The following is a 10,079-nucleotide window of genomic DNA, read 5'->3' as shown; positions in this document are numbered from 1 at the left end:
AGCAGGCAGGACTGGCCTAGGGGTATTTTAAAGGGGTTTTAAATTAAATTTTTAGTAGAAGCGGCCAAATTTAAATATTTATTTTTAATCTTTTTAAATTTTGTATTGTATTACTGTTTTAAACTGGCTGTAAGCCGCCCTGAGTCCTCCGGGAGAAGGGCGGGGTATAAATTTAATAAAATCTAAAATCTAATCTAAATCGGTCTCTAAAAGGTTCGCCATCACTGGGCTAGAGTCTCGCTAGAAAAGATACATGGGAAATGCTCCTGCTGCTTTGTGCAAGAGGACTCATGATCTGAATCAGCTTAAGGCAGATGTTTACTTATTAACCAATGTACTGGTTATATGGGTGGAGTGACTACCTTATCGTATAGCAGAAATGGAAGGGGCTCTTCCAAGCCACTGAGCCCAAATTCATCTGTGTGAATATGTGGAGTCCTGGATGCTCTCTGAGCTTGGTTTTTTCTGCAAATGTTTCATTAGCCAACTAGATGACATCATCAGTGCTAGTAAATTTACTCCCTGCTTATATACAGTAGCTTGTTCTGCCAATGTTGGTGGGGATGTGGTTTTCTCCCTGGTAGTTCCTTCATTAAGGTACATTTTTTTGCTTGATTGCTTTTCTGGTGTTAATCTGGGTATTCGCTGATGGACAGGATGTATTCTGGTGTTTTTGTTTCACTCTTGGTTTTTTTAATTGGAATAGAATAGAGCTGGAAGGGACCTTGGAGGTCTTCTAGTCCAGCCCCCTGCTCAAGCAGGAGAACCTATGCCAGTGATGGCGAACCTTTTAGAGACCGAGTGCCCAAAAACTGGCCCCGCCCCCACTCCACCCCCTGTCGTGCCCCTGCTCCGCCCCCACCCCGTCCCCCACCCTGCCTCCCCGCAGGGCCACTCACTGCCTCCAGGGCCCGCCGCAGATCACCCAGGCAGCCCAGCAGCGCCATGGCGGCCACGCCCTCCGCCTGCGCCCCGCAGCATCAACTGTGCGGGATGGGGCGTGAGGGCAATCTTGTCTACGCTGCCTGGCTGCCATGTCCTTGGTTGCGCTGCTCCGTGTGGGCCACGCTTGGGGGCGACTCTCCTCCAGGGGGGCTGCTGGTGAGGGGGTCGTGGGGGGAGGTGAGGCGAGGCTGGGGCAACGGCACGTATGCCCATAGAGAGGGCTCCAAGTGCCGCCTCCGGCACGCGTGCCATAGGTTCGCCACCACTGACCTATGCCATCTCAGACAAGTAACTGTCTAGCCTCTTCTTGAAAATCTCCGGTGATGGAGCGCCCACCATTTCTGGAGGCAAGCTGTTCCACTGGTTAATGGTCCTCACTGTCAGCAAGTTTCTCCTTAATTTTAATTACATTACAATTAATCATTATATTCACAGTGGTGAAGACTGAATTGGTACCTTAAGGAACCTTTGCAGGAATCTGTCAGGCAAACCAGATGGAGGCTACCCTGGAGGTCATGAAGCCTGGTTTAGCCATTATTTATTTAAATTTATTGGCTGCCCAACCCCAGTAGACTCTGGGTGATGTACAAAATGCGAAAAGATATAAAAAGCAGCTAAAAAATATTAAATCGAGCCAACAGCCCAGATTAGCATACTCTAATAAACAACAAAATCTAGAAAACCAAAGAGGGACGTTAAGCAAGTAACAAGCATCAAGCACAAACCCAAAGGAAGGTTTCCAAAGTGTTCTAATGATTTGTCTGAATGCCAACCTTCCTGAATTTCCTAGCATTTTTGCATTTAGCTATTCCAGACGTTCATAATTTCCCAGTTGAAACTATGGTTGAATCTGTCTGTGTGGAATTTTTGCCCTCTCTTCTGACACCACTCTGCTGGTCTTCTGCTTGTCTGTCTTACATAGCAGTTGAGCTAAAGAATGGAGGCCTTTGAACTGTGGTGCTGGAGAAGACTCCTGCGAGTCCCCTGGACTGCAAGGCGATCAAACCGGTCAGTCCTAGAGGAGATCAACCCCGACTGCTCTTTAGAAGGCCAGATCCTGAAGTTGAAACTCAAATACTTTGGCCACCTAATGAGAAGGAAGGACTCACTGGAGAAGAGCCTGATGCTGGGAAAGATTGAGGGCAAGAGAAGAAGGGGATGACAGAGAATGAGGTGGCTGGAGGGAGTCACTGAAGCAGTAGGCCTGAGCTTAAATGGACTCCAGAAGATGGTAGAGGACAGGAAGGCCTGGAGGAACGTTGTCCATGAGGTCGCGATGGGTCGGACACGACTTTGCAACTAACAACAACAACCTAGATTACTATTAGTAGCAGACTGGCTTATATTTGCTTCTTGTTGTAGCCCAGATGTTCTCTATACCCCTATTTACTTGGGTTTCTGAGCAAGACTGGTTATTTTAACAAACATTCCAATTCTGCCTTTCTACTTCAGTAAACTGCATTCTTAACTGCTATATTCCACTTGGGGAATTCAATCTATCAGCTCTCCAACTCATAAGCAATTTCTATTTTTCACTGAGCATTTTAGTAAGCCTCATTAAAAGAGCTTCTTTCTAACCTGCGCAGGTTTTATCCGAGTTCTTTATTTCAAGACTTTCTTCAAGGCACACCAGCTAGTTTTAAAATCTTCTCAATCCAAGTTCACTCTGCTTCAAGGTGAATCAGTTTTGATTTGTGTGATGCAACCCAACTTCTACTGCAGGTTTCCCCAAATCTGACATCTTTTAACCCTGGGGAATGCTGGGAATTGAAGTCCATGCGTCTTAAAGTTGCCAATGTTGGGAAACCCTCTTTGATCAGCTGCCTAGCCAGTCATTCATTTGCAAATATTCCCTTTCTAGCTCTCTTCCATTTGACTGGGAAGGGAAGGGAAGGGAAGAGGAGGTGGCAACCCACTCTTCCAGGTCCTTGCGCGTCCATCTTCAGAGTTCGAGCTGCAGCTTTTCTTTGCAGCACTGTGCGTCTCACGTGGATTAATCGGAAGGGATAACGGTCAGCAGACTCGATAAGCTTTGGAGGTCGCTGTGTGTCACATGCCTAGATCCTGCTTTTGGCACGCAGAAGATTATGAAACATGCCTATGCTTCCTTCTAGCCCCGGTGAGCTGGTATAAAAGCAAATACCATCCGTGCAGCGTTGTTGGTGGGCCTTAGGTTGTCTGTACCCTCCCTCTGTATGCCCTTGTATCTTGTGGGAACAGATGGTGCATTTCAAAAGACAAAAATCTGCGCATGTGGCTTTGGAGGGATTTTTGCTGCCTTTTATGTTGGACTGCTCTCCTGTCACTTGACACTAAAGAGTACATGTGAGTTTTGTTCGTTAACTGCATGGTCTAAGGCAGGGGTCTTCAAACTTGGCCACCTTAAGACTTGTGGACTTCAACTCCCAGAATTCCTCAGCCAGCCCTGAGGGCTGGCTGAGGAATTCTGGGAGTTGAAGTCCACAAGTCTTAAGGTGGCCAAGTTTGAAGACCCCTGGTCTAAGGACACGTCTACAAGAGAGGTGTCATCCTTCACATTTGATCTGGGGTTCAGTGACTTACAATCCATAGTACTCCTAGCAAAGGTAAAGACTCCCTCACTTTGGCGACTGCATCTACTCAGCATTCTTGATCTCTCTCTTTATTTATTTAGAAAATCTGTAGTTTCTTAGTGACTTTGGGTGGCTTTACGAAAAACAAAAACCCAATAGAGGACAATAAAAACTCCCCACCCCATTTTCACAGCTATATGCTATTATTGGGATGAGGATTGCTTATTCTATTTTCTGTCCCCGAAATACTATCACTCTTAATAATCTTATTTTATCATCACCTTTTCCCTTAATAGCCTGTATTTCTCCAGCATACTTCCCAACTTTTATAAACAGGTGGCCCTCACTTTCAGACCACTCGTTCAGTGACCGTTCAAAATCACAACAGCACTGAAAAAAAGACGTAGGACCGGTCCTCTTCAGTTACAGCTATCATCACAGCTTTCCTGTGGTTACAAGATTGTGATTCAGTCACTTGGCAACTAGGACATACCGGTATTTACAACAGCTGCAGCATCCCAGAATCACACGATTGCCATTTGCGATCTTCACAGCTGGCCTTCAACCACCAAAGTCAAAGGTGAAGCCAGGAAGAAGTCACAATTCACGGTCCTGTGACATTGTACTTAACGATCACAGGTGATTCTCTAACGACCACAGCCAGAACTGCTGTCCTAAGTCAGGCATGGCCGCCTGACTTTTCATTTTATGATGAGCAACTTAGTGACAGTTCCCTGTCCCAATAGTGGTCAATAAGTGAGGACTACCTATATTCTTAAGCCTAAAAAAATAAACCTATGTCACTTTTACTTGTTTGCTCTCAAGTTTTACAATCAGAAAGACTACCGGCTAAAACATATAAGGAATGGTTGCTGGAATTGGGTATGTTCAGTTTAATGAAGAGAAGGACGAGGGGGGACAGGATAGCCGTGTTCCAATATCTCAGGGGCTGCCACAAAGAGGAGGGAGTCAAGCTATTCTCCAAAGCGCCTGAAGGCAGGACAAGAAGCAACCGATGGAAACTAACCAAAGAGAGAAGCAACCTAGAACTAAGGAGAAACTTCCTGACAGTTAGAACAATTAACCAGTGGAACAACCTGCCTCCAGAAGCTGTGGGTGCTCCAACACTGGAAGTTTTTAAGAAGAGACTGGACAGCCATTTGTCCGAAATGGTATAGGGTTTCCTGCCTGAGCAGGGGGTTGGACTAGATGACCTCCAAGGGCCTTTCCAACTTTATTATTATTAAATTATTTTTGCCTTAGCATTTAACCTTATTCCAGATGTTCACTTTCCAGTGTTTACTTTCATAATGAGTTCATATGCATTCTTCACTTTCAATCAAGTGGGATCGTCCATGCAGCTGTGTAGGAACTCCTACTTTGATTCTAGCTATCACCTCTTTCAACCCTACCTCTTATAATAAATACACTATATAGGAAAAAATACACAGATCATATTGCCTTAATCACTACTCTTAATCACTTTCTCCAAATTCAGTTCTTACAGCAGTTTATTCTTTATTGTAAAGGGCCTCTAGAATAAAACAAGGTAGTCCTCGACTTACAAACACAACTGAGCCCAAAACCTCTGTTGCTAAATGAGACTTTTTTTTTTTTTTTTGCAGTTAAGCGCAAAAAGAAGACTGCCCTGCATGGAGCTTACCGGATTGATAGTGTTCACCAATTTTCGAGGCTTACTGAACTGCATGAGGCTCTCGCGGAGATTGTTCAAGGGCCCCTCCACCAGGACCTTTTGCTCCTTGTAGTAATTCAGGAGGTGATTCCAGAGAGGCTGCTTGGAGAGGGCCTTTGGATTCCCAACAATAATGACCCCGTATCTAAAAAGACAACAGTAAGACACCGTAAAGGGTTGCTTGCTCACCAACTCAATTCCTACTTTAAGCTGCTTGTTATTAATGTTGTTGCAAGGATGACACACCCTTGAATATTGCCCTTTGTATTTTTTTTAAGTCAGGCAGCTTGATGGCTGCAGAGAAACCCCTTTGATCTGTGGTATATGGAAAATGCCTTCACGGTTACTTGTCCACATTAGCGTCCTTTCAGGGCCTTCTTGGCCTTCCAGAAAGATCACCTAAGCCAGTGATGGCGAACCTTTTAGAGACCGAGTGCCCAAACTGCAACCCAAAACCCACTTATTTATCGCCGGGTGCCAGGTGGGCGTGGCAGACTGGATGGGTGTGGCCAAGGTAGGCATGGTCACCTCGATGTTGCTCGTGGGGAGGGACGCCTGTGGGGGCTGGGGAGGGTTGGGGGAAATCCAGGGAGTCTCTGGCAGGTGGGGTGGTGAGCAGGAGGCTCGTCCTGCGGGGTGAGGCGAGGCGAGGCAAGGCAGGGCGGGGGTGCCATTGTCGCAGGGCAAGGCGAGGCAGGGGCTGGGGCGGCAGCTGCCCAACACCATCGGCCCCCGCACAGAGGCCAGTGAGCGCGTGGGGGCTGACAGTATCTATCAGCAGCCACAGCCTGCCGGCCCCTTGACTGGCGCACTCTGGGACTTTGCAGCCCGCCACCAGCAGTTCAGAGAAGTCGCCTCTGAGCTGAATGGCCGGCCGACAGTTGAGGAGGCGATGCAGTGGGTCATGCCCGGGAAAAGGAGAGCATGCGAGGCCAGGAGGGATGGGATGGGGGGGAAGGGAAACCAGCCATGCTGAGATGCATCCAGCCACATGGGACCTCGGCGAGTTAGCAGGCAGCTGGTTGAAGAGGGACGGTTGCCATCTCCGGGGCATGGCGCGCGTGCCCACAGAGAGGGCTCTGAGTGCCGCCTCTGGCACGCCTGCCATAGGTTCGCCACCACTGCCCTAAGCTGATTTTAATTTAATGGCAGTATTGTTTCTGCTAGTTTTAGTATGTACTTTGATTCTGTTATTTTTATATGCCTCTTGTACTATTTTCTTTGCATATTCAACTGGGATTTAGTCAGATTTATTAACATTACAGGTGGTCCTTGATTTACAACCGTTCGTTTAGCGACCATTCAAAGTTACAACGGCACCCCAAAAAAAGCGACTTACGACCGTTTTTCATAATTACAACTTGCAACATCCTCATGCACGTGATCAAAATCTGGATGCTTGACAACTGGCTCATATTTATGACGGCTGCAGCGTCCCCAGGGTCACGCAATCACCTTTTGCGACCTTCTGACAAGCCAAGTCAATGGGGAAGCCGAATTCACTTAACAATCGTGTGACTAACGACAGCAGTGTATTACTTAACAACTACAGCAAGAAAGGTTGTAAAATGGAGCAAAACTCACTTAACCACTATCTTGCTTAGCAACATAAATTTGGGGCTCAATTGCCATCATTAAGTCAAGGACTACCTCTATCTCATCTCGTTTTAATTCACAACTCTTAAGTACTCCATTCAACTTATTTTTCTAGGGGAAAAGCTGACACCAGTAAGACCAGTGAAAATGTTTAAAAATGTTTCGAATAATTGTTGGAAATGTAAACAAAAGCCAGGTACCTACTATGGTATCTGGTGGGTATGTCCTAGCGTGAAAAAATTCTGGTTTAAGATTCATACATGGTTGGAAAAGATGACTAAAATACAGATAGAATTTAAGCCAGAACTGTTTTTGTTAGGAATATTAGGACCCAAGTATGGGAAAGAGAATGAGTATTTAATATTATACATATTGACAGCTGCGAGAATAGCATTTGCCCAATATTGAAAAAATGAAAATATACCATCTGATGAGATCATAACCAGGAAAATCTTTTAGAATGTGCAGAAATGGATACACTAACCTTAGAGATTAAAGAGAAAGAAGACTCAGTCTGGGAAAACATTTACCAATGGTTAGCAAAACGAACTAGTGAGAAATGACTGGGATATTTAATAAGATGATATTCACTGATTAATTGATGTTCTTTATGATTACTGTTACTCTTATTGACTACAGCTATTTACTATTACATTAATTACTGTTATCAAATATATGTACCCGGACAATAGTCTGCTTGCTAAAGCTTGGAAATGTTATTGGGGGTAACCCCATTGTTGTACCTACCCCTATCCCAACCCCATCCCTGAACCCCAATACCCATACTGACCCTATCCCTCCCCTAATCTTATAAAACTTAATAAAATATTGTATAAATTTGAGGTTCAATTGCCATCATAAGTCAAGGACTACCTATATCTCATCTTGTTTTAATTCACAACTCTTAAGTACTCCATTCAACTTATTTTTCTGTTTTTCCCGTCTAGGGGAAAAGCTGAGGTTGCTTCTGTGCTAGAGAAAAACAGCTGCAAACAAGGCAAAAATGTTACCCACCACCCCTACTTCCCCAAGGATAGGCCCAACTTATTCCTTCTCCCAAAGACCAGTTGAAGTTTACAGCCCATAAACTTTAGAGCAGGGGTGTCAAACTCAATTTCATTGAGGGCTGCATCAGCATTGTAGTTGCCCTGGGGGGGGGTGGCCTACTGGGTGGGCATGGCCAGCTCTACATCGTTCGCGTCAAGGGCGCCTGTGGGGGCCTGGGCAGGAGTGGGACAGATCTGAGGGTCTCTGGCAGAAGGGGGTGGTCCATTTCTTCATTCCTCACAAAGGGTGACACCTCCCCAGCATGCACCCAGGGGGCGGGGCCGACACAGCAGGGACCGGTCCCTCGCTGTTTCTGGATGGCTTTGTGGAGCTAAGACTGAATGCATTTCAGCATAGATGGCCACCGCAAAATTGTACATTGGCTCCCTCCCGGCCGGCCTGGGCCAGGGCCAAGGCAATGGGGGCCGTTCCCTCACTTTTCCAGGATGGCTTCGCGGGCCACATGAAACCACTTCGCGGGCTGCATCCGGGCCCCGGGCCTTGTGTTTGACATGTCTGCTTTAGAGGAAATGGGCTTGTTCGTTCATTCCCCAAATTACAGTTTACTTAAATGCATCATGCCACTATTCCAGCAGTTCGGAACCAGCCACACTCTGATTTTCCCACTCCACCCAGGCCCTAAGCCTACAAATGTGTGTGTGTGTCAAAGAAAAGGCGGAAGAGAAGACAGCAAGCAAACAAGGAAGCAGGAAGTGATGTCTGGGAGCTTAAAATTGTTACAGGCAAGCAAGAGGGTTATTATCAGCCAAAGGTCAGGACCACAAACCACAGTAAGCAGCACATTGTGGCGATTCCTACCTGGAGCTCGGCAGCAACTAAGAGGAGCAACTATGCTGAGGTCGCACCTTAAGTGTAAGGAATTCAGAGGCAGGCAAAGGTTGCATGCTACTTTACAAATCTGTAAGACTTCTATGGGTAATTCTCAATTTTTGACAGTAACGGGGACCCGAATTCCCATCGCTGGGGAATGCGGTCGTAAAGCGCGACCGCATCGCTTGGCGATGGAAATCCCCGCAATCACTGGTTGAAAAGCCCTGGGCTAGAATTCCAAAGACCAGTGATAACCACCATTTACTCAGTACCATCAAAACTTTGAATGGTCATTGAACCAATGATTGTAAGTTGAGGACCAGTTGTATTTGTTAAAAGGACTAACTGTTAAGACTTATTTACCTGGCTACATCGTCTTGCAGAGCATAGGAGGATGGAATTAGCCCAGGGCAACAGCCTATTTTTAGGAAAGATGTGTACTACAATGAACTTATTTTATACAGTTGTCTTCTATACTACTGGTATGTTCAGTCCTTGGGAAACAAAGAACTGTCATGCATACAACTTTTCAAATCTTGTGGCCTAAGATGCATTAATTTTCATATAATCTAATACTGGGTTCAAATCACTCAGGTTCTCAACAATCAACATGGCACCATTTACTTACAAAAATACACATCTGCCATCCCAACCCAGACTTCTAACATATAGAAAAAGGTACCCCCACCTCTCACCTCCAAACATTGTGGTTTTTTTTTTTAATTTTGTAATTTTAATCAGTTTTTATATTTGTAATTGTCAAATGTTTGTGTATTTTATCTTGTTGCCTTGAATTGTGAGATGGGTGGCAAAATAAATTTGATAAGTAAAAATCACAAGCATTTCTTATACATTTACCCATAAACATATGAGAAAACCAAAGAAACATCACACATCCTTATCTTTTTATCTTTGATTTTGCAAATAACTCTCAGGCTTTCTTAGCTAAATAATGTATTCAAAATGAATATTTCTTCCACTTCTCCCTCCTTCCAGAAAGAACGATAATATCCCCCAACTGCTTCCCTTGAAGTGCAATACCATGATTTTCCATTTCTATAAGTATTGAAATTGCATCCCAAAGTCTCAGTTAAATTCATCACCGCTTTTTCTCTATATCCTTGTAGATTTTCTTTAGTTATTGCCAATCCAATTTCTGCTTTTACAGCTCTTTCTTCCACTTCCTTCCAGAAAGAGCAATAATATCCCCCCACTGCTTCCCCTGAGGTGCAATACCATAATTTTCCATTTCTATAAGTATTAAAATTGCATCCCAAAAGTCACAGCTGAGTCCATCATTGCCTCTTCTCTATATCCTTATAGACTATTGAAGATCTTTAAACAAAGCGGAAATTCCATTAAGCAAAACCAATTTTCAAACTTCTTTAATCCAAGCCTCGAAGAAAAAAAAAAAA

General features: G+C 44.9%; 1 protein-coding gene across 1 annotated transcript in view; it reads right to left on the bottom strand.

Annotated features, from left to right (window-relative positions):
* UPF1 (UPF1 RNA helicase and ATPase) overlaps positions 1–10,079 on the bottom strand; it is a 49,501-nt gene that overhangs the window by 12,826 nt on the left and 26,596 nt on the right. Inside the window, exon 19 of the mRNA XM_029283093.1 lies at positions 5,161–5,335. Coding sequence (XP_029138926.1) covers positions 5,161–5,335 — 175 coding nt within the window. The remainder of the gene's footprint in view (positions 1–5,160; positions 5,336–10,079) is intronic.

This window comes from Protobothrops mucrosquamatus, unplaced genomic scaffold (genome assembly GCF_001527695.2).
Source record: "Protobothrops mucrosquamatus isolate PMUCROS unplaced genomic scaffold, P.Mucros_1.0 scaffold14, whole genome shotgun sequence".
Lineage (NCBI taxonomy): Eukaryota > Metazoa > Chordata > Lepidosauria > Squamata > Viperidae > Protobothrops > Protobothrops mucrosquamatus.
Note: the sequence above shows the minus strand (reverse complement) of the source record. Positions and strands in the feature narration are given on the sequence as shown.